We start from the raw sequence: 26579 nt of genomic DNA on the forward strand, positions 1-26579 counted from the left end.
GGCCCTTTTCTGTTGGTTCTCTTCTGATAATTTTATGTGCTGTCTAAGATGTTTATCCCGAGGTTAATTTTGTGTGGATAATACTAACAGTCCATTTTGGGGTTTTGTGGTTGGCTCATTAATATCCATGCTGTTTAACATTTCAACCTGTGTTCCGATAAGCTCTTCATTCTTTGGCTTCCTATATCAATATAAATAACTTGATTTAAAGAACTGAGTTTTGTTTTTTTTCATTGCTCTAATGATAGTTTTATGCAGTTTTTATATCATGCTAAGGAACAATCTCTAGCTTCTATTCAAGAGAAATCAAAGAGCAGAATAGAATTGAATTTCCTTCCAGAAAAGGAAGAATGCCTTTAGCAGACAGAAATTGACCCTGATATGTGGAAGGCTATTCTACTAAAAATCGAAGGAGGAAAAGAAGAGAAGTGAGAAGAGCAGTAGGGTAAAGATGAAAAAAGATGCAGTTTTATTAACACAAAATACCCTCCCAAATTTGAGATCAAAATTTGATCAAGAAAAAACATTAAATTTATTGTCTGAGCAGCTTCTTGAATATAAAGAAAACTTATTGAAAAAAAATAACGCCTCAAAAAAAAAAGACCTAATATCTATGTCATAAGTTCTATAAATCAGAAAGATATACGAGGGTAACATTCTCTTGTTTTAGTGGTTCCAGAAGAAGTATATATGTGTGGAAGCAAAAGAAAGAATTTACACATACAGAGACACACAAATTACACTCAGATGCATAATCACATGTGACTATGTGTAGAAAGAAATCAATTACACAGAAAAAAACAGAAATACATACATATTCATTCATTCTAAGTTAACTGAAAGACCCACCCACTGTGAAAAGTAGAACACTTTTACTGCAACTGAATTTTTCGTCCTTTGGACTGAGCCAAATAAGAAAAACTTGATTTTTATACTATAAAAGCTCAGGACTTATCACTGCAGAGTTGCCTAGGGATGGCCAGGTTTGGGAGCTCAGCTTCCTTGAGAGGAATGGAAGATGAGATAGTCAAGTCCCATAGCATTGACCAGAACATTGGGTTAATAATATTTAACAAACTACAAACTGGACACTTTGCTAAGCAATTTATATATATATTATTTTATTTGATATTTACCATAACTCTACTAGGTAGACACTATTATTATCATCTTCCACACCAAAGCAAACTTAGGCACTTGTCTAAAGCCACTGGGCCTGGGCTCAACTCATTTTGGTTTTACCAACGTATCATCTGAACCCTTTTCATGATAACACTCTCACATCACTATTAGGTTCAGGTCATTAATATAGGCAATATTTTCTAAAAAGTTTAACATGGGAAAGATCTATGAATGTAAGTATATGAACACAGGTGATGGAGAATAACACAACTTGAGAATTTGTTTGATAAGCCTAATTTTCTATGTATTATCAGGTAGACCACGGGGTCTGGTTAGAGGCATAAATAAACTTGTCCATATCAAACGCTTCCCTAGTTGTAACTCCGTGGAAATTAATTCAGCCAAAAATTGTATGTAAACAAATCAGGGATCAGAAATTTGCAGGTTATATTATATTATAATATTCCTAATGGAAGAAGATGGGGATGTGAACAAGAAACTGTTCTCTGACAGAAAAAAAAGAATGTTATTTCTTATATGATGTAGTATATATATGAGAAAACTTATTCCACCAATCTGCATGTAGGACAATCCTTCCATGAGAGGGAAGTCTATGGATAATAAAATGAGAAATAGAAGGAATTGGCCAAGAAGCCCTTGACCGATGTATGTATCTGCATGTATTGATATATATTGCTTGAAACAGGATAAATTTCATTAGCTTTTAGATGCACTTATGTTATAACTAAGTCATCGCTGACTATACATTTTTATAAATTTCAGATTAAGACAAGACAAATATTGTTTCACTCTACTCATGTCAAACTCATGTTCTATTGTGAAATGAGTTCTCTCCTAAAGAACAAAATCAAAAGCGCAGACGATTTATTTTCCTTAAGAATGTACTGTGATGCAGCTCTCTGCAACATAAGTTTCTTTTTCCTTATCTGGCCTTTCATTCTGTTTGCCACCCTTCTTTTCACACTCTTTTTTAGTTTACTATATCTAAAATAAAATTGTAGCACAGCTCTCCCTGAGTCTAGCTCTTATCTAGCACTTATGCAGCTGAAGTTGATCTATTCTAAGCCTAAAAAGAGCAAAGAACCAAGATGACAACAAGCAATTTTCTCTGTCCTCTCCTTCCACACCCAATAGACACAGATACCCAGCTGTAGTATAGCAGTTTTGAAATTCTGTCGTGTAGGAAAAAAAACATTCTGCCATTCAATAGATCACTCATGGAAAGTTCTCTCACTGGTAAATATGTTCCTTCTGTTTATCTAGCGAAAGTTTTCGTGGTAAGGAAAAGGCTTTTAAAAATGTACTGAACGTGATCTTAACTATTTACAACACATTATTCTATAATGAAAACAATAAATGAAGATAAAAAGAGCATATAATTGCCAGGGTAACTCAGCATATTGGTAACAAAGTCAAAACGTATCTCTTCTGAAGGTAAATCCAGCTCTTTTCATGAATTTAAATAGCATTTAGTGAACCTGACCAAACATGTACTCTGAACAAATCTCTTCACTTTAATTCAGTTTTTGACATAGATGATGTTTTGTTATGTCATAAAGAAGTGGCTTATTTTGTCATTTTAAAGGTCTATTGAATTTTGTGTGTTTTGCTCAGCCTTTTTTCTTTATTTCATTATTTGCTTATATCATGTTCTCTTCATCCACACAGAGACATTGAGTGTTCAAGGTATTAAAACAGATGTGAACTCTACCCTCAAAGACCTTAACTTCTAAGAAAAGTTTAGTCTTAATTTGATTTTGCTGCCTGTGTTAGGAAGTAGACACATTTCATATTGCTGTGGCCTTTTCATTGCTTAAAACACATGGAATTGTTCTTTTCATAAAACTTTCAACAAAATTGTGTGTCCCTATTCTCAACCTTGAAACACTGTTCTTTATATGTCCCCAGAGATTTCTGAGACAGAGAGAGTAAAGCAAAACCATGTCAAAAAAAGGATGAGGCAGACACTCAGAGAAAAACAAAGAGGAAGGAAATGAATGGGAGCTCACCAATTCTGCATGGCCAATACATACATGAATTGTGATACCCATTTATTATATGATGGATGATTTGGTTTACAGTACATTCCTTGTGGTCATCCCTACAGCCATATATCTTTTCCTACTTCATCAAATAAGTAATATTTTCTTGCCTTTATTTGTTGAAAAAATCTAGTAATTTCTGGCGAACACTTTGTGAAAAATCTCCCCGTTGCTTCTGCAAGTCTCTGGCTTGTTCCTTATACAGGCAATGCTTACCATCATAATCCATGTTCTTTTATAATTGATATTGAAATAGACATGCCTGTATTCTGCACCAAAAAAGAAAGAACAACACACCCAACTAGACAGAGAAATGTGTTAAAATTATTGGCTGATAATAGATTATAACATTTTGTGTTCTGACATTGAAAGCAGGTGAAGCAGAGCAAATGAAAGAAATTGTATTTTTTTCCTGGGTATTGCAAGCATGAGTAAGGAATTGAGTTTGCTTTGAAAAATCTACAATCACTTATTAATCATAAGTTTGAAAAATGTGCCTTATTTTAAACTATATTTTTTCTTTCTTTTCCTTTTTTTTATTGAAGTATAATTGATTTACAATATTGTGTTAGTTTCAGGTATATGGCATAGCAACTCAAGTTTTTTGCCAATTATGTATCATTATAAGTTATTGTAAGATATTGGGTATAATTCCCTGTGCTATACAGTAATTCCAGGTTGCTCATCTATTTTATGTATGGTAGTTTCTATCTGTTAATCCCATACTTCTAATTTGTCCCTCCCTCTCTCTCCCCTTTAGTAATCATAAGTTTGTTTTCTATGTCTGTGAGTCTATTTCTGTTTCATATATAGATTGATTTGTATTTTTTTTTAGATTCCAAATATAAGTGATATAACATAGGGTTTGTCTTTGTCTAACTTACTTCACTAAGCATAATATTTTCTAGGTCCATCCACGTTGCTGCAAATGGCAATATTTCATTCTTTTTTATGGCTGAGTAATATTGCATCATATATACAAACCACACCTTCTTAAGCCAATCAACTGCTGATGGGCACTTGGGTGGCTTCCATGCCTTGGCTATTGTAAATAGTGCTGTTATGAAAATTGGGGTGTGTGTATCTTTTGGAATTATGGTTTTCGTTGGATATATGCTCAGGAGTGGGATTGCTGGATGATATGGTAGTTCTATTTTTAGTTTTTTAAGGAACCTGTATACTATTTTCCATAGTGGCTGCACCAATTTACATTCCCACCAACAGTGTACAAGGGTTCTCTTTTCTTCACACACTCTCCAGCATTTATTGTTTGTAGATTTTTTGATGATGGCCATTCTGATTGGTGTGTGGTGATACCTCATTATGGTTTTGATTTGAATTTCTCTAATAATTAGTGATGTTGAGCATGTTTTCATGTGGCCTGTTAGCCATCTGTATGTCTTCTTTGGAAAAATGTCTAGTTAGGTCTTTTGCCCATTTTTTGATTGGGTTGTTTAGTTTTGGTTTTTGTTTTGATGTTGAGTTGTATGAGCTGTTTGTAGATGAACCCCTTGTCGGTTGCATTGTTTGCAAATATTTTCTCTCATTCAGTAGGTTGTCCTTTCATTTTGTTAAAGGTTGCCTTTGCTGTGGAGAAGCTTTTAAGCTTGATTAAGTCCCATTTGTTTATTTTTGCTTTTATTTCTTTTGCCTTGAGAGACTGATCTAAGAAAATATTGGTATGATTTATGTCAAAGCGTGTTTTGCTTATGTTCTCTTCCAGGAGTTTTATGGTGTCATGTCTTACATTTAGATCTTTAAACAATTTCAGGTTTATTTTTGTATATGGTATGAGGGAATATTCTAATTTCATTGTTTTACATGTAGCTGTCCAGCTTTCCCAACACCACATGTTGAAAAGACTGTCTTTTCTCAACTGTATATTCTTGCCTACTTTGTTGAAGATTAATTGACTATAGGTGCATGGGTTTATTTCTAGGCTCTCTTGCCTTAGTAACTAACAACACTCTGATAATTGCTCCAAAGGATCTGTTGATTGCACTTTTTAATTTTCTTATGAACCTTTGGTATCTTTGACCATCTAGAAAATGGAAGTCCCCTTGATATAACAGCTCCAACTACATGGTATAATATCTTGATCCATAGATATCGTGCAATTTAATTTCTGCACAACTGGCCAAAATCTTTTATATAGTTTTCCATTTTGAACTATAAGGAAATATGCTCGGTATAAGTAAAAGTGACTTCAAACAAAAGAGTAATACCTACAGTTTCTATTGTTCAGTAAATCTAATAATAATCTTATATTGCTTACTATATTTCACAAAGTATTTTCAAATACATTATGCCATTTAATGCTTACAAAACACTTTGAGGAAAACAAGACAGTGTTTTACCATTATTAAAGATAAGGAAACTGAGTCTTAGTGTTTTAGTATCTTCCCTATCTATGTTCAGAGTGAAATTGGGACTTAAACTGTCATATTTTTACTCAGCTTAAATGTTGAAGTTAATCCTTGTATCTTGTCCTTTGTGGACCATATTCTGTTTTCTAATATTTGCAATATATCCCCAAGCTTCAAAATACAGGATTTATTAAGCTTTTTAAGGTCCTTCCATTTTAAACTTCACCTGAGTCTACTTTCCCTGAAACTGTCTAGTTCAACAAGCATTCTCTATGTTCTCCATGCACCAGAAAGTGTGCCACGCATGGTGATTCATGCTATTTCTCAAATGGTACACAAGTTACATCAGTATCATCTGGGAATGTGGAAAAAATAGCAATTTCAGACTTCATTCTGAACTAGGCAATTGGAATTCTAGGCAGAAGCACATGGAAATGTGTAGTAACAATTCCTAATAATCTGATCAAGAGGTAAATGTGCAAAAACTAAAATAAATTAAAAATTAAATTTAAAAAAAGAGATAAAGATGGCAAACACAAAGGACAAAACGATTCTAGATTTGGAATCACAGGATCACCATTAAATGTGTGATTTAGGAAGGAATGGAGTAGGTCATTATTAAAACCCTTCCGTGGCACAATTTCTTTATTTACAATGTAGGAATAATAATACATGCAATAAGCCATGCGACAGACAACTTCCTCCCCAGAAAGGTTAAATAACTTTTGGTGGTGTATTGTAAATAAGATAAAGGATCTTAAGTGCTTAGATCATAGAAGGCCTTTGTATCAGTTTATTAGGGCTGACATAGAAAGATAACACAGACTAGGTATTTTAAACTACAGAAATTTATTTTCTCACAGTTCCAGAGGCTCAACATCCAAGAGCTAGATGTCAGCAGGCTTTATTTCTTCTGAGACCTCTCCTTGGCTTGCAGATCGTTGCCCTCTTGCTGCCTCTTCCCATGTTCTTTTCTCTGTGCATACACACCCCTAGGGTCTCTCTGTTGTCCGAATTTCCTCTTGCAAGGACACAGGTTGGATTGGATTAAGGTTCACTCTAATAGCCTCATTTCAACTTAATCACTACTGTAAAGGCATTGTCTCCAAATACAGATTCTGAGATAGTGGACATTGGAGATTCAACATATGGATTTTGAGAGACACAATTCGTTCCATAACAGCACTCAATAAATTTTAGTTGTCTGACATTTTGCCCTATTCCCTACCTCCTCCTTTACCCAACTCATTGGTCCCACACAACCTCTGTATCTGCTCAGTTCTATTTGCTGCCCAGAAGTTATTTCCTTTACCAAATCTGATAACCTAAAAGCTTGTTAATTATAATTAGTTTGTGTATTGGTATATTTTAGTGCTTCAAAGCAACACATCTGCATAAACTTGAAGGCAAGTTTGGTGTCTTCACAGGAGAGTGAGTAGTGTGAAGATTTCTAGTATGCAGCCCAACTAAAAATGGAGATCTTTTCAGAGAGTTAGATGATTTGATACTCTTAAAATCTATCACATGGACCACTGTGTTTTTGAACTGTACCTGGGTTTGGACCTAGATAATCTGTGTGATTTTATGAGAGTCTGCTTTTTTACCTGTTCTATACTCTGGAAAATAAATTATAAATACCATTGCAGTGTGACATTTTAAAATTGTGTCACCTTTTCCCTCTGGAAAGAATGTTCATGATTTATAATTTGTGTTTCCATCTTTACTTTTAGCTTTCAAATTTTTCAAACATATGCGTGTCTGCTTCCTTTTCTTGCTGTCAACTTTAGTGATAAAAAAGAATTTTTCCTCACTGTTGGCTTAAATTCTTCTCAGTGAGAATTACGTCACAAAAAACAATTCAGGAAATATTAATGCAGTATTTCTTTTTGAATCTGATGTGCTTTAGGATCGTACATTTCTTGTTAAATTATTATTATTAAGCTTCCATGACTGATTCCTCTCTCTGTCAGACCCTTTAGCCCTTGTATACCATCTGCAAAACATTTCTGAAACACACTGTCTGTAAGAAATCCAATAAAGTAGGGCCTGTATGTCAACTTGATGATCATTCTTTAGAAATGCCTATGGAAAGTGTGTGCTTTTTTCTTTATTTTTCTCTTTTTAAAATGGGTTAAATAATTTCTCATGAACAGTTTTAAATTCTGTTTCATATTTTAATTTCATTCAAAGAGCTTTTCATTTGAAAATTTACAAAGGAAAATGGTATTTATATTTTCAGGTTTAATATCAAGAATTAAGAGAAATTTTAATAGCCAACCTGGGTCTTTTCCATAATTTTTAACCAATAGGTGGGAACACTAAAATTTCGACCACATTGTCAGTTGTTCTTGTTTTGGTCAAATGTGTTGGTATTTGCAGGAATGAAGAACCAGGAGGCCAGCTAGTTACAGATAAGTTCCATTTTGACTGGGATTCAGTACTTGTTGACACGGGTAACGTCATCACAGCACGTTTTGATGGCAGAGGAAGTGGATTCCAGGGCCTGAAAATTTTGCAGGAGATTCATCGAAGGTTAGGCTCAGTGGAAATAAAGGACCAAATAGCAGCAGTGAAGTAAGTGAATGTACATTTTCTTATCGTTTTTCCTGTAATGAGAAACTAGGTATGTGATATATAATACTTAGCATTGGTAAATGCTAAGAGATTTATATTTTAATGATTAAACAATTTGCTAAGTTAATCATAAAGACTATTGTATTTTTTCAAGTATCTTTCACTCTCAGTGACATAATAAAAGAATTATCATACTTCCCCCTCTGGAATTAGAATCAACTTTGGACTTATGAAAATGGGAGAGACCTTAATTAAACTACTATATTATTTATTTACAATAATCCACAATGTCTATTATTGTCCCAGTTAATTACAGTTCTTGAACTTTCACAGATACCTTTCCCACACTGGCATGAAAAAGTGACCTGAGAAAACTAGTAGGTTCTTTAAAACAGTATACAGACATTAGCTAAGATATTGTTAAAATACAGATGTTGATTCAGTAGGCTGGTAATGGGCCCAAGACTCTGCATTTGTAACAAGTTAACAGGTGTTATACCCAAGCTACTGCACCACCACTCTGAATAGCAAGATTTTGGTATACAGGACCCTTCTACATGAATAGAGCTGCAACCACTTAAGCAGTCTCATTTGACCTCTGTTTTATTCTGTTTTGTTTTGTTTCTTGTTGTTAAGAATGAATTTCTATGGTTCATTTAACTCAAGAAGATATAGCTATAATTTTTTTTTTTTCATTTCAGATTTTTACTGAAACAGCCATACATTGACTCCAAAAGATTAAGCATTTTTGGAAAGGTAAATAGTAGAAATATGTGTGTGTACATTATGTGTTTGTGTATGTACTTACATAACTACTTTCCTCATTTTACTATAATTTCTCTGTATTATCCTTTAAAATATAATATTGTAATTAATATTATATACTTTCAGTTATTTATTAATTCAGCAACTCTTTACTGAGTATCTTTAATTGATGCATGGTGTTAGAAATAGAGCAACAATAGGACAAAAAAAAGGAATCGTTTTCATGAAGATTATCTTCTAAAGAGGAGAAAGAGAAAGTAAATGGATAAATGAAAAACACAGTTTCATCTGGTATTAAATCTTATAAGGAAAACAAACCAAGAAAACCTTGATGGATAAAAGATAACTACAGGAAGGGCCAATGTTATTAAATTGAGTGGTCAAATAAGGCCCCTCTGATTTAAGTGATATTTAGGCTGATACCTAAATAACAAGAGGGAGTCAGTCATAGTCAACTTGCTATTGAGGGAGCAAGTTCTCCAAAGAAGGAACAAGCACCACAGCCTTGGGGAAGACAACATGGCTTAGAAACTAAAAGGTGACCAGTATGCATAATTATGTCTTCCGTGCTCACTGCATGATATTTACTTCCTTTTAAAATTTTTTTATTAAAGTATAGTTGATTTACAATGTGGTGTTAGTTTCTGGTGTACAGCAAAGTGATTCAGTTATTCATATATATGTATGTATATATGTGTATTCTTTTTCATATTCTTTTCCATTGTGGTTATTTAGAAGATATTGAGTATCGTTCCCTGAGGATATTTACTTCTTATAGCAATAATTTTTATGTCAAGTTCAATATCATCTTCACAGTAGGAAATTAGACCCCATATAGATATTTATTGAGCACCTAGTTTATACATATCACTGGGCTAGACATTATAAAGATACTAAGATGACAAGAAACAGATTTTGTACTATTTTAGTTTAGAGACAAAGCAAATTCTTGGCCTTCATTGATTTAAACAAAATATGTTCTACTATTCATAATGAACCCAAAGACTCATGACAGCAAGTAACTGGTAGTTTTACTGGGGCATAAACTTTAGTGGTGTACACTGACAAGTAAGTCCATGAAAATCTACTTAACACATAGTAAAATATAAAACAACATGCATCACTACCATTCTCCCCCCACTTCAATCTGCAGTGCACCATGTTTTTTGCTATATTTAATTCTTGGTGTCAGTAATATTTAAGAGTTCAATAAAAATATTTTGTGAATAATGCTCCTCCCACATAAGTACAAACAAATAAATAAATAAAAGCCCATCACTAGCAGTAAAGATATTAGTGAAAAAATGATTATATCTAAGAAAGTGATCATTCCAAAGAAATGAAAACACTATAGATGCATCAGCAAGTGCATATAGTAAAGTCTTATCAGACGCTGCAGCATGGATGAAACTTGAAGACATGTGCTTGGTGAAGTGAGCCAGTTACAGAGAGACAAATACTGTTTTATTCAACTTACATAAAATATCTAGAGTAGTCAAGTTCATGGTGGTTGCCAAGGCTGGAGGGAGGAAAAAGGAAAGTTGTTTTTTAATGGGTGTAGCATTTCAGATTAATGTGAATACACTTGACACGACTGAGCACTTAAAAGTGGTTAAGATGGTAAATTTTACATTATGTGTTTCTTACCACAGCAAAAGATGCATATAGTAGAGAACATTTTACTCTTTAGTGGTCCTAATATATGTAATAATTTACAAAGGACTTAGACCTTATGTATTTCAGGGCTCTACTTGTATACACATTAATAAGTATAAAAGACCAAATGAGCTATACAAACATTTATGAATATGGAAATTTAACAAAGATTCGGAAAGTTGTAAAATGCCTTATGAAGACAGTGAAACATGAACAGGATGTTGAAAATCATTCAGCAAGTAGAGGGCAAGGAAAAGAGTTTCGTGTAAATGCACAGTGTCAGTGAGGAGAGCCTGTTTGGAGAACATGAAATAAAGTAATTGACTAAAATTAAGGCTCGCATAAGGAGGTGATAGTTGACAGCACTGAGAGGAAGCCTGGGCACAGATCTTAGTGAGTCCTCCATATAAACTAGAAAATTTAGATGTTCGTCTAGAAACATGGGGAAATAAAACCGGAGCCTTCAGATTTAGAATTTCAAAAATCTTATGTTTATCATTGTATTAGGGGCTGTAGCATTGTATTAGGGGACTGCTGAGTCTCAGGCAATTTACTCTGGCAATCTAAATATAGGATAGACTGACACAGGATATAAACAAACAAAAACATAACTAGATTTATTTTAAATGGAAAAATACTCCATTTCGATTTTTAAAAAAATATGCATATCTGTGACTAAGTTATAATTCAGAAGGTGGCTTTCTTAACATATAAAGGAATGTTGTTAGCTTTAAGACTTAGTAGGTCTTGTGATTTTTTTTAATGTACTTGTTTTATTTCAGTATCAAATTATGTTATGTTAAACTCACAAAATTTGCTGAGGAATTATGTTCTTTTTTTTATTGTCAGGAAAATCTTGCTTAGAATTGGAGTTAGATTGTAAAGTATCTGGGGCTATTGCTTTCTTTGTTAGAAAAAATTTAATTAATGTTTAAATGTATTTAATCAATACAGGATTATTACAATCTTTCCATTTCTTCTGGACTCAGTTTTAGTACTTTTTGTTTTTCTTCCAGTTTTATTGAGATAAAATTGACATACAGCACTGTATAAGTTTAAGATGTACAGCATAATAATTTGACTTACATACATCATGAAATGATTATCACAATAAGTTTAGTGAACAGCCATTATCTCATATAGATACAGCATTAAAGAAATAGAAAAAAAAAATTGTTTTCCTTGTGATGAGGACTCAAGATTTACTCTTTTAACAATGTTCATATATAACATACAGCAGTATTAATTATATTTATTATGTTGTACATTACACCCCTACTACTTATTTATCCTGTAACTAGAAGTTTCTACCTTTTGACTGCCTTCATCCAGTTCCCCCACTCCCCACCTCTACAACACTACGTTAGTTCCTGTTACACAGCATAGTGATTTGATATTTCTATACATTTCAAAATGATCACCAAGGTAAGTCTAGTTACGATAGGTTACCATACAAAGATATTGTGTAATTATTGACTATATTCCCCACACTGTACATTTTATACCTGTGACTCATTTATTTTGTAACTGGATGTTTGTACCTCTTAATTTGTGTTTTGTACTTTTAAAAGGATTCTTTCCATTTCATATATTGTTCAAGAGCATTCTCAAAGTGTAACATATTCTCTTATTACATGTTTAATCCTTTTACTAGTGGTGGCAGTGTCCCATTTGGACTCCCGGGTTGGCTTATTAGTGCCCTTTTGCTCTTGCTGAAGCACCTCTTCTGCTCTGGGCTGCCTGCACTCACTCTTGCACTTGCTCTTGACCCCCTGTCTTCTCCCTTTCATCTCTCCCTCTTTTTCCATGAACCATATTTTGGGCTTAATTTTTGTTCTCTATTTATCTTTGTTTTCTATTTCACTAACTTCTACTCCTCGTGTTATTACGTTTTCTTCTATTTTTTTATCCCATATTGTTTTTAAATTACTATGTTGAATGTCTAGCTTATTAGTTTTTAGCATTCTTCCTTTCAAATATAAGTCTTTGAGTTATGAAATCCCTTTGCAATACTCCCTTAGGTACTTCCCACTAGTACTAATGTAGTACTTTTAAAATTTAATGTAAGTATTTCTCAATTTCCAGCGTAAGTATGCCCTCTGAATTGTTTTTATTATTTTTATTCCAATATTTTTATAGGAGTTTTGGTAACTTTCTATAATTGACTTTGATTATAACTGAATTGTAATCATAGAATTGACTAGAATAACAGAAATCCTTTGAAACCTCAGTTGATTCATGACTTAGGAATGATTTATAAAATTTTCACCTCTGCTTAAAAGATTTAGTGTTACATATATGCCCGTTTAATCAAACTTGCCCATCATGATGTTCAAATCATAAATTTACTTTATGATTTATTTTGTCTCTAATTTCCAAGAAAGCTGTATTAAAATGTCACATTATAATGATGAATTATTCAGTTTCTCCTTAGTAGGTTAATTTAGTCTTCATATTTTAAGACTATTTTTATTCATTCCCTCCAAGTTCAGATTATTATATCTTCTCAGAGAACTGAATCTTTTATTGTTTTTCACCAATCCAGTTTATTTCTATTAATTTTTTGCTTTATGGATTTTTAAAAAATATTAAAATCACAACATTAGCATTCTTTTCAATAGTACACATTGTTTTTGCTTTTCTATCTTATCATTTTCAAACTTCATCCTCACAATTTAGGTATTTGAAGATTGCATTTATTTATATAAATTGTGATTACCGATACATTTAAATGTTATAATTTTCATTATTTCTGCCTACTATCTTATTTGTTCTATTTTTTTTCCTTTCTTCCATTCATCTTGATTAAGTTGTTTTTTTCTTTTTTCTCTTTTTTTCCTTTTTCTAAATATATTTTTTGTTTTGTTGTCTGCTTTTGCAAGGAATTGCCAAACATTTTCCAAAGTAGTTATATCATTTTATTTTACCAACTGCTGTATATGAGAGTTCCAGGTGCTCTACATCCTTACCAAGAGAGTATCATAAGTCTTTTTAATTTAAAAGTTCTCTGATGATTAATAATATTGATCATTTTTTCATGTGTTTATTGACATATATGTATATATTTTTAACACAACTGATTTATTGACCATTTATGTTGTGCAACAGACACTTTCGTTTTAAGGTTTACTAAATCAGAGGGAGTGTATTATAGTCACAAACCTGTCCCTCCCTTTTTTCAACTTTTAAATTGAGATACAATTGACATACTAAAATCATCATTATACAATAATATTGTATCTAGAAATGAGATAGTAGAAGTTCTTTCATCTTGTTCTTTTTCAGAGTTCTTTTATCTCATCTAGGTATTGTATTTCTTTATAAATTTTAGAATCATCTTTTGTAATTTTACTAAATAGACCATGGGGATTTTCATGGGAATTGTATTGAATTTGTAGATCACCTAGGGAGAACTGACATCTAAGAAATATTGACACTTTCATATTTTTAAAGATATTTTTCTTTGGTGTTTTATGCTTTCTCCAATATGTGTATAGTTATGGATATTTTTGTATTAATCATATTTGGGTTTTGATGGGTTCTCTGAATCTGTGCTTTGTCTTCCATCAGTTCCATCAAAATTGGAATTTTACATATGGAATTCTTTAAAGCTTATGTTGCATTTGTATTTCTGTATTTGTTTTTGTTTTTCTTTTAATTACACTTAGATGGTAAATTTGTTCTGCAAACACCAGTGTGGACTTAATGGCTCAAATTTTTAGTTAAGGTTAATTTTTTTTTTCGTTGATTCAGTACAAGTTCATGATAAGAATTAAAAACAAAATCATTTTCATCAATCCTTTTGTGCAGCATAATTATCTCTTGTCATCGTTAGACAACCCTTTAGGGGTCTAGCTTTGTGCAGTCTCCCTTTAGATCAGGGGTCCTGAACCCGTGGGCCATGGACAGGTACCAGTCTGTGGCCTGTTAGGAACTGGGCTGTACAGCAGGAGGTGAACGGCGGATGAGTGAACGAAGCTTCATCTGTATTTACAGCAGAGAGGGGATCAAGAATAAAGATGAGATAGCAATTTTCAATCATTAGAGAGGAACGATTTCACTAGGAGATCATGATTGGTCTAAAACAGGGAAATTTGAGGAGACAAGAGACATGGATATCTGGAGAAGGTAAAACAACTTTAAAAGTGCAATGAATATGGAAGCTTTTTAAAACTTAACCTATGGGGATAATTACTCATTATTTATAGTCTTAAGAGTCTCAACTGCGATAGCCTCATCCACCAGAGGGCAGACAGCAGAAGCAAGAAGAACTACAGTCCTGCAGCCTGTGGAACGAAAACCACATTCACAGAAACATAGACAAAATGAAAAGGCAGAGGACTATGTACCAGATGAAGGAACAAGATAAAACCACAGAAAAACAAATATATGAAGTGGAGATAGGCAACCTTCCAGAAAAAGAATTCAGAAGAATGATAGTGAAGATGATCCAGGACCTCGGAAAAAGAATGGAGGCAAAGATCGAGAAGATGCAAGAAATCTTTAACAAACACCTAGAAGAATTAAAGAACAAACAAATAGAGATGAATAATACAATAACTGAAATGAAAAATACACTAGAAGGAATCAATAGCAGAAAAACTGAGGCAGAAGAAAGGATAAGTAATCTGGAAGACAGAATGGTGGAATTCACTGCCATGAAACAGAATAAAGAAAAAAGAATGAAAAGAAAGGAAGAAAGCCTCAGAGACCTCTGGGGCAAGATTAAACACACCAACATTCGCATTTTAGGGGTCCCAGAAGGAGAAGAGAGAGAGAAAGGACCTGAGAAAATATTTGAACAGATTATAGTGGAAAGCTTCCCTAACATGGGAAAGGAAATAGCCACCCAAGTCCAGGACGTGCAGAGAGTCTCAGAGCAGGATAAACCCAAGGAGAAACAGGCTGCGACACATAGTAATCAAACTGACAAAAATTAAAGACAAAGAAAAATTATTAAAAGCAACAAGGGAAAAACGACAAATAACATACAAGGGAACTCTGATAAGGTTAACAGCTGATTTCTCAGCAGAAACTCGACAAGCCAGAAGGCAGGGGCATGATATATTTATAGTGATGAAACGGAAGAACCTACAACCCAGATTACTCTACCCAGCAAGGATTCGATGGAGAAATTAAAACCTTTACAGATAAGCAAAAGCTAAGAGAAAGCAACACCGCCAAACCAGCTCTACAACAAATGCTAAAGGAACTTCTCTAAGTGGGAAACACAAGAGAAAAAAAGGACCTAAAAAAACAAACCCAAAACAATTAAGAAAATTATAATAGGAACATACATAATCACCTTATATATGAATGGATTAAATGCTCCAACCAGACACAGGCTCACTGAATGGATACAAAAACAAGACCCATATATATGCTGTCTGCAAGAGACCCACTTCAGACCTAGGGACACATAAAGACTGAAAGTGAGGGGATAGAAAAAGATATTCCATGCAAATGGAAATCAAAAGAAAGCTGGAGTAGCAATACTCATATCAGATAAAATAGACGTTAAAATAAAGAATGTTACAAGAGACAAGGAAGGACACTACATAATGATCAAGGGATCAATCCAAGAAGAAGATATAAGAATTATAAATATATACACACCCAACATAGGAACACCTCAATTCATAAGGCAACTGCTAACAGCTCTAAAAGAGGAAATCAACAGTAACACAATAATAGTGGGGGACTTTAACACCTCACTTTAACCAATGGACAGATCATCCAGACAGAAAATTAATAAGGAAACACAAGCTTTAAATGACACAATAGACCAGATATATTTAATTGATATTTATAGGACGTTCCATCCGAAAACAGCAGATTACACTTTCTTCTCAAGTGAACATTCTCCAAGATAGATCACATCTTGGGTCACAAATCAAGCCTTGGTAAATTTAAGAAAATTGAAATCATGTCAAGTATCTTTTCTGACCACAACGCTATGAGATTAGAAATCAATTACAGGAAAAAAACGTAAAAAAACTCAAACAGATGGAGGCTAAACAATACGTTACTAAATAACCAAGAGATCACTGAAGAAATCAGAGGAAATTAAAAAATACCTAGAGACAAATGACAACAAAAACACGGCGATCCAAAACCTATGGGATACAGAAAAAGCAGTTCTAAGAGGGAAGTTTATAGCAATACAAACCTACCTCAAGAAACAAGAAAAATCTCAAATAAGCAATCTAACCTTACACCTAAAGGAACTAGAGAAAGAAGAACAAACAAAACCCAAAGTTAGTAGAAGGAAATAAATCATAAAGATCAGAGTAGAAATAAATGAAATAGAAACAAAGAAAACAATAGCAAAGATCAATAAAACTAAAAGCTGGTTCTTTGAGAAGATAAACAAAACTTATAAACCTTTAGCCAGACTCATCAAGAAAAAGAGGGAGAGGACTCAAATCAATAAAATTAGAAATGAAAAAGGAGAAGTTACAATGGACACTGCAGAAATACAAAGCATCACAAGAGACTACTACAAGCAACTATATGCCAATAAAATGGACAACCTGGAAGAAATGGACAAATGTTTAGAAAGGTATAACCTTCCAAGACTGAACCAGGAAGAAATAGAGAACATGAACAGACCAATCACAAGTAATGAAATTGAAACTGTAATTAAAAATCTTCCAACAAACAAAAGTCCAGAACCAGATGGCTTCACAGGTGAATTCTATCAAACATTTAGAGAAGAGCTAACACCCATCCTTCTCAAACTCTTCCAAAAAACTGCAGAGGAAGGAACACTCCCAAACTCATTATCTATGAGGCCACCATCACCCTGATACCAAAACCAAAGATACTACAAAAAAAGAAAATTACAGGCCAATATCACTGATGAATATAGATGCAAAAATCCTGAACAAAAACTAGCAAGCAGAACCCAACAACACATTAAAAGGATCATACACCATGATCAAGTGGGATTTATCCCAGGGTTGCAAGGATTCTTCAATATACTCAAATCATCCGTGTGACACACCATATTAACAAATTGAAGAGTAGAAATCATATGATCATCTCAATAAATGCGGAAAAAGCTTTTGACAAAATTCAACACCGATTTATGATAAAAACTCTCCAGAAAGTGGGCATAGAGGGAACCTACCTCAACATAATAAAGGCCATATATGATAAACCCACAGCAAACATCATTCTCAATGGTGAAAAACTGAAAGCATTTCCTCTAAAATCAGGAGCAAGACAAGGATGTCCACTGTCGCCACTATTATTCAACATAGTTTTGGAAGTCCTAGCCATGGCAATCAGAGAAGAAAAAGAAATAAAAGGAATACAAATTGGAAATGAAGAAGTAAAACTGTCACTGTTTGCAGATGACATGATACTATACATAGATTATCCTAAAGATGCCACCAGAAAACTACTAGAGCTAATCAATGAATTTGGTAAAGTTGCAGGATACAAAATTAATGCACAGAAATCTCTTGCATTACTATACACTGACAATGAAAGATCAGAAAGAGAAATTAATACAACAATAAATTTTGTTATTCATTACATATTTACAGTGTTTTTACTTCAAATTAATTCACTGTGTATTACAACTGATGTGGTTCAGAAAGAATCATACAAGTCAAAGGCTGTAGGAGAGACTTTTTTTTTCAGTTCTGTCAGTATATCTTTTTGACTGCAATCATGAACTCTTGAAAACTATCTCAAAAAGTCAGTTAATTATCTCAAAACCTGGGGCCCATGAAAACGTAAATCCTTAGTAAAATGGTATTACAGATTTCACCCCCTGTTTTTATAGTCCTTCTATCTATTGGATTCAGTTTCTTACACCACAGGTAAAATTTATTTTTTTAAAGAAATAAAATTATCTATATTTTAGGTCCATGGAATAAACTTTTAAAAATCTAGATAAATTTGTTAAAATTTTATAAGTAATGCTAAAATGCTTTGCAAATAGACGTGACATAACAATTGTAATGAATGGAACAGTCTGATCACTGAGAAACCAATAAAATGACAACACAACTGAAACATAGCAGCCTATACCAACTATTGACTATTGACATATATCAATGTCAATATATTGACAATATTGATATATATCAATATTGATATATATATCAATATATATCAATATATCAATATATTGACATATATCAATGTCAATATTGACAATATTGACAATAGTCAATATTGTCCTCTCATTGACAAGAGTCAATATGATGAACCCCAGTTTTTGGTATCTTCCTGATAGATACGAGTTGCTTTGGAAGTTAAAATCACCATTCTTTGTCTACTAGAATTTATATCTGATTTCTTATATCTGATTCCAATATTCTTGTGGAATATTATTTTTCCAAGAACTTTTTCATTATCCTTCTTGCATTCAGTGAATAAATATGAAATGATAAAGAAGAAGGAAAGCAATTAAAATTTATTTTAATTCCTGCCAGTGTTGATTTTCTTTTAAAAATAGAATTTATTACCTGAAATAAATCAGTTTAAAGCAGTATTTTGAATAAGATTTTTAAATGCTATAGAGAGAATTTTATTCAAAATTTTTTACTATCATTTAAAGAGTATTTACCATCATTAATCCCAAATCCTGGATTTTTTTTTTTTAAACAGTAAAATACAATGTCTTATGCAACAGCAATTTACAACCCTTCTTTCACTTAGAATCACATGGAGAGCTCCACGGCCCATTCTCCACATATTGATTCAATTGTTTTTGAAGGCATTGATACATAATTTTTTAAGTTCCACTGGTCAAGGGAATGCTGGCTAAAGCTAGGAAGATATTATGTTGGGAATCTTTACTACATTATTACACAATAAGAACTTTCTATTCAAAATATGGACCAGCAGTATAAACGTCTCCTGGGAGTTGGTTAAAAATGCAAAACCTTGGGCCCTATCCCAGATCTACTGTATTAGAATAGGCATTTTTAACAAGATTCCCAAATAATTTAAAAGAACTTTCAAGTGTTGTTCTGGAATCTGCCCCTCCTGTGGAAGACACCATTCTCCTTAGTTCCTGGAGATAATGACTCTGAGAATCATGTGAAGCTAAGGTAAAAAAACATTATACCAATTTATTAATTTATATTATTTAAATATGATATACAGTTATTCTCAGGATAGTAATCTTTAGCTAGTCTCTCAAAGTAGTTATGTAAATAACAGAATTGTTATCAGTTGAAAGATTGGTTGTTGTGGAATTAGAACCAGAAAAGTTATCAACTAAGATACATTTTTCACTATGAGAATATTGTTGCCCCTTGGGAAATATTTGAAACCTCTTGGCTACAACTCTCCATGATAGAGAGTTGGGTTGAGAGGCTCTCAGTCTCCATGATAGAGAACTAGAAACGATGTACTGGAAAGGCTCCTTGTAGGGACAGAATTTTCAAAGTCTCTCTACAGTTTTGCTCTATAATAGCTATTTATTTACTTGCTTTGCATGACTCATCCCACACCTTCACACTTCTGAAGGGAAGCAGAACATGCCATCCCAGAATATGCCTCTTTGGCATAAGGATTATTTTGAGCTGATTATTTTAAGAAACAGCATAAACAGGAGACACAGCATAAACAGGAGAAGCTTTAAAAACAAAGTAGAAGTTACCCTTTTGCAAGGGGCATTTACATTTATAAAGAAAACCTCTATTTGTGTCTCCCTCTCTTTACCAGGAAGGGAAGAATGACTAAATCATAAGAAACTTTTATCGCTGGAGAAGGCACTGACTTAAATCTACATAACAAACCTTACCCTTGTTTACAGTTCTTTTCCTGGTAACTTCCCATAACTGACTTTCCCCCAACACCTTTCTTCTGTCTTTAGTTGAAGATGGTATTTAAGGTGGTGATTTGGGCCATCTAGGGAGTTACTTAGTTTCCCTGCTAATCTCCATGCATAGGTGAGGTGTACACGTAAATAAACTATTTGTTTTTCTCTTGTTAATCTGTCTTTTATTGGAAGACATCTCAGCCAATAACTCAGAAAGATAAAAGGAAATTATTTTTCCTCCCTTCCACTTCTTTCTTCAGATATGTTAAGACATTTAAGCCTATTACATTTTCTTGTATTAATTTTGCTGACTTAAGGCTATTTTCATCCCTCTCAAAGAGACTAAGCTAAGGTACTCTGGGAGCTTACTTCTATAAGGGATAATTTTATTTCTCTCAGTTTCTAATTGTTGCAGAAGCTTTGCATAAATGTCTGGGTACTAGCTAAATATTGTACAAAATTGACATATATAGGGGAGGAAAAATAATTTCCCTCTACCCTTCTGAGTTCTTGGCTGAGATTCTCTTATAATAAAAGACAGATTAACAAGAGAAAAATGAACAGAAGTTTGTTGACATGTACACCTCATGTATACATGGGAGATACTCTGGGGAAAATGAGTAACTCTGTGAGGTGACTTAGAAATCAGTCTTAAATACCATCTTAATAGTGATGCTGAAAACTCGGCCTCTGTGCACCCGTGCTGAATCCAATCTCAGAGACAGAGTTTTGGGTGAAGTAGAAAAGAATATCTTCATTGCTTTGTCAGGCAAAGGGGGATGCAGCAGACCATTGCCCCTCAAAACTGTGTGTCTCAACCCAGAAGGATTTCATGAGGAGTTTTATAGCAATGGTTCAAGGGCAGGGTTGCTGATAAGGATTAGAGTGTGTGCAGGGGCTGCACTCCTTTAATCTGGTCTCAGGTGGTCTGTTGAGTTTCTGTGGTTACTTTAATCTGGCCTTAGGTGGTCTTTTGAAGAGCTTCTCTGGTTCCTTTAATCTGGAATGAAGAATGCTGACATCTTCCATTTGTTGGGGATTTAGTACTGTAAAGAGCTCAAAGATATAGTTATGTGTATCCTTTGAGGCAGAACCAGTACCCTGCCCCAAGGCTGCACTGTTGTTTCTTGACTACTCCTCCCTTGTCTCTGCATCCCCTCCCTTCCCTGATTAGCAACTGTTCGAATCGGCCCTTTGGGACTCAGGGAAGGTCATAGAGGCTGGAGTCTGTTTCCCACAAACAAGAAACGGAGCAGAAAAGCTTCTGTGTGCAGGAGCCCCACAGAGTTCTGCTCGCTTTCAACAGGGAAAGGGAAGAGGGGATACAGGCATTTTAAGAGAGAGTAAATTATTGTTAGGAAAGACAAATGGGGCTTTAGAAGAATAGATGGGAGGTATAGTTTGTGATATAGTCTCTCTGGCTGTGGTGTCAACTTCTAGCCTCCTTTCCTGTGGCAAGAGGCAATCTTCCCTGGCTGATGAAACTTCCAGGGAGGGGATCTAGAACGATTGATTTCTTTTTGGAGGATCTGCCTTTAGGAAGATATGGGGAGTTCAGAGAAAGCTTCTCTCTGCGTTTGCTGTTTTTTCCGGTGCCTATACCTCAAAATAATCAATATGCCAAGTGGCATACTTTGGGGTGGTGTATTCTGCTGCCCTTCACATATGTTCTGTCAGCCACTTCAGTGACATCTGATTGCATTTTGGACTTTCTAGTACCAATTTTTAAACGATGCTCCAAATAAGCATAAATGAAATTCTTTACTACTCATCTCAAGAGTTTAGAGAAAATAACAGGTTCCTATAGCACCGGACCACACTAGAATCATCTGGAAATCTTTCAAAAGTAGAGCCAATTGCATCAGAATTTCTGTGCTAAGGCCTGGGTATTAATATTTTTTTAATACCTACCAGGATACTCCATTGTCTGGCAAAGTGAAAAACAATGCCAAGAACACAGCAAGAATTAACGTCTAAAATGAACAGACAACTCAGTAGGTCATTCCCTTAGCCTAGCATTACTGTAGTTATTAAAATCTTTGGAAATTTTCTAGTCAGATCGTGGTCTACAAAAGAAAACTGGACACCTTGATTTATTTTTTTAAGAAGTTATAATTAAGTTTGTACAAAAGCATTTCAAGAGGATATTTAAAAATTAAATTTAAAAATAATCCAACTCATTGGATTAAAAATAATCCAATTAAATTTAAAAATAATCCAACTAGCAAAAGTATTTTTCTTATACCATTTCTTTCAAGTTTTTAGTAGTGTGGAATTGAAAGCAGAATCTATACTTGTGAAGATATATTTTAAATATTTAATTCCTCTTTCTTAATTCTTAATAATCATTATTATTAAATGTTTTATTAAATGAATATACTGTTTTATTAAATATATAGTGCCTAAAATGATATGATTTAATCAGTTCTGTATTTCCCTAATTTCAAATTGTTTGGAGCTATTCCCAGATATCAAATCAAAGAGCAAATATTTGACACTTGATATATAATTAATTTTATATTTTACCTAAAGTTATTAAAATAGCTTATTATATAAAAATTTAAATAACTCTTTTCAAAATTTTCATCTGTACATAGTGATGTTAGTATATTCTTTGCTCCAGTCTGGGACATTATGAGACATTCTGATATGTATATTACCAAACAGTAACCAAAAGCTAAAAAAATCTCTAGGAATATATATATATATGAAAACTTTCTTTTTTTTTTTTTGTCAGGGGTATGGTGGCTATATTGCATCAATGATATTAAAATCAGATGAAAACCTTTTTAAATGTGGATCAGTGATTGCACCCATTATAGACTTGAAGTTGTATGGTGAGTACTTCCTACAGACTGACCTAATATAATGTATTGATTCGTAGACAAGAAAGTTCCCATGTAGAGAAGCTCAGTTGAGTTCATTTATCATGTGTTATCAGAGATGTTTTCAGCTCTTTATCGCCTCTCTGATTCAATCAGTTTTAGTGGAGCATGACAATTAAATGTGAAATGTAGAAACTAAATAATGAAATACGCTAGTCAAATGATTTTTAGTTTACCCTTAAATTTCTGTTTTCTTGGGTCACAGCCTCAGCTTTCTCTGAAAGATATCTTGGTATGCCATCTAAAGAAGAAAGCACATACCAGGTAACTAATTTAAAACCAATGAAGAAAGAAGAGTGTTTTTGTTCTAAAAACCCAGTCAAAATGCAAATATAGGTAAATCTTTATATACAGATTTTTGTGTTTTTGTTTTTATAGGCTTCCAGTGTGCTACATAATATTCATGGCTTAAAAGAAGAAAATATATTAATAATTCATGGAACTGCTGACAGTAAGTATTATACTTGCTGCTACTGATTGATGTGGTCTGACCTTGAACAAAGGGGTACATCCAAGGACTTGCTTACAGGAGGCCCTGTAACCCTTCTGGGGAGGAGAACAGAGGAGAGGGGCACAAAGAATCTGATACCTGGTAGGAAGTGGGAAGAAGGACGTCAGGACTAAGAGGACAGGAGGCAATGAACCTCAGTGGCTGCACTGCCCAGTAAAACCCTCTGGGATGATGGAAATGTCATCTCTGTGCTGTTGAACACAGTAGCCACTGGCCACATGTGGCTCTCAAGCACTTGACATGTTTAGTATGACTGAGGAACTGAATTTTTACATTTTATTTCATTGTAATTAATTTAAATGTAAATAACCACATGTGGTTATTAGTCACTACTAGGACAGTGTTATTCAGCATACCTCAGATGGAAACTAACCTGAAAACAGCAGCATAGCAAATGGGTGCCAGCACTGAGATGATATTCTGATGAGGTTTACCACTTAAAACAAAAACCAAAAAAGCGCTTTCATATCACCTCTCATTTTTTATTATTTTAAACATTGGAGATGAATGTGATTGATAATACTAGTAATAAATAATATTTTATATTCACATGAATTGTTTGGTACTCAAAGAATTTTTTTTATTATTTTATGTGAAATCTTAAAACAGAGGGCTGAGTATTTATAGCCCCATTCACAGATGAGAAAAATCAATTTCAAGGAGGAAACTGATTTATCCAAGGCTACCTGGCAAGTGAACAAAGAGAAGCAAAGCCTTGAAGCAATATTTCCTAAATCTTAAACTTGTTTTTGTCAGTCCACTCTGCCCTGCCTCAGTATTTTTATCCCATTTTACATAGAATATCACTAAAAAGGCCTTATATCAAAGATAATACCAGCTGTCACTCAAACTTAACTTTGAGGCATGTCAGGTCACAGTTAAATTAGAGCTTAGATCAATATTGATATATACCATACATATATATATACACACACACATACATATAGTATATATTTGAATAAATAGGTAAATGAGGGAGAAGAGACAAATCTCCCTTAGGTAGATTTCCAAACCATTTATGTAGGTGCCCCAACTCAAGGAGACAAAGCTTAATTATCCTCCCTTCCCCCTTCACAGTGTGTTGCACTTAGTGATTTGCTTCAAAAGAGTACAGTATGGAATGGGGGGGAAAGAGTAACTTTCATGGCAGAGAAGCTTGATAAACTTCACCTCAGCCAGGTGATCAAGGTCAGCATTAACAGTGACAAGTCATGTAGATAGTATGTAACCTTGATGTGGCTTCATGAGAATGGCATTCTATCTCTATATGGTCTTGTCCCAAATACGCATAACCCCAGACAAAGCCAAATGAGGAACATCTTACCAAATTCCTGACCAGTATTCCTCAGAACTGCCAAAGTCATCAAAAGCAAAGAACGTTTGAGAAATCATCATAGACCAGAAGGGGTTAAGGAAACACTATGTCTAAATGTTTCTAAATGTACCATAATAATGTAAGATGTTAACAGTAGGGAAAGCTGTGTAAGGGATATACAGGAACTCTCTGTACTATCTTTGCAACTTTTCTGAAAATCTAAAACTTATTATAAATTTTTTTAAAAAGACTTAGATGATACCATACCTGTTGTAGATGAAACATGATGTAAGAGAACATAAACATTTTGAAGGACATTAGAATTTTGTTCTAAGGTATTAAGAACTTACATATACATTGATAGTAATAACAAATAGTGATTATTAAGTAATGACTGTATGTTAGGAAATGTGCTAAAAGCTTTTAATGTCATAGTATCTGTTTTTCACAAAAATACTGTGCAGTAGGTATTACTTCTCTTGTTATTTGACAAATTGGGAAAATGAATATTATGGAGTTTATATATCTTGCCGAAAATCACACAGCTATTGATTCACTAGAAAGGTGATTTGAAATAGGCATTGAGGCTCTTACTCACTTGGCTCTAAATCTTCAATTATGGGAATAAATTATATTCAAGGTTAAATTATTTTACATCTAGCCATCACACTGTAATATATTAATGTTATTCAGTTGTTTCTGTTAATATGTTGTAATTATTAAGGTAAATTATGTTGTTCCCTGACTCATCCAGTCATGGGCCTGGGACTTCACCTACCTGATAAAATGTAAGCAGACCTTCAGCACTCGTCACTTCAAAGAAAATACACCTGTGTGTTTGCACACACACATATACACACACAAATGTACTCACACACACCACACACACAAATGTACTCACATACACCACACACACATTCCACATGGGAGTGGTAGATTATAGATACTCAGTCAATACTACTATAATACTACCATTATTATTATCTTCCAAAATTATCAGCAAATCGGATAACTCAACCAACTAGACTTTTAATGCCCCCATTTAGTTTTAGGAAGGGGACAAATGGCAAATGTCAACAGGCTTTGCACTAGAAACTAAACAGAAAAAAAAATAATAACTGGAAAATCCATTTATGCATTTATCTTTTCAGCTGTATCCATGCAGCTGAATGATGGAGTCCTTTTCAATTTGTTTTCTGCAATAAACAAATGAGGTATATAAAGGATCATTTTATCTCAGTCATTGCCCTATTTATTAACATTTCTAGTAGCTTACATTTACAGAGCAATTTGCACAGTAATTTAGAAATGGCATGGTAATTTTCCCATTAAGTACAATAAGAGAATGTTGGAAAAGATTATAGGTAGACTTTTAAAAAGATATAAATGATTATTTGGAGTCTTTTATTGTCTGCTCTGTAGCAGGATTAATCAGTACCGTAGCATTAGAGCAATGAAGAAGCTTAAAATATTGATAAGGCTACCCTAGTTTTACACAGACAGTCAAAAAATGTGAGCTTAAAAGTTATTTACAG

General features: G+C 33.6%; 1 protein-coding gene across 1 annotated transcript in view; it reads left to right on the forward strand.

The window, feature by feature from the left end:
* The window catches only part of DPP10 (dipeptidyl peptidase like 10), a 675810-nt gene that overhangs the window by 646663 nt on the left and 2568 nt on the right, over positions 1–26579 (forward strand). The window contains exons 20-24 of the mRNA XM_059927100.1: positions 7931–8125; positions 8827–8881; positions 23071–23170; positions 23424–23482; positions 23597–23669. Of these exons, the coding sequence (XP_059783083.1) occupies positions 7931–8125; positions 8827–8881; positions 23071–23170; positions 23424–23482; positions 23597–23669 (482 nt within the window). The remainder of the gene's footprint in view (positions 1–7930; positions 8126–8826; positions 8882–23070; positions 23171–23423; positions 23483–23596; positions 23670–26579) is intronic.

The sequence above is a fragment of the Balaenoptera ricei genome, chromosome 7 (assembly GCF_028023285.1).
Source record: "Balaenoptera ricei isolate mBalRic1 chromosome 7, mBalRic1.hap2, whole genome shotgun sequence".
NCBI classification, from domain to species: Eukaryota; Metazoa; Chordata; class Mammalia; order Artiodactyla; family Balaenopteridae; genus Balaenoptera; species Balaenoptera ricei.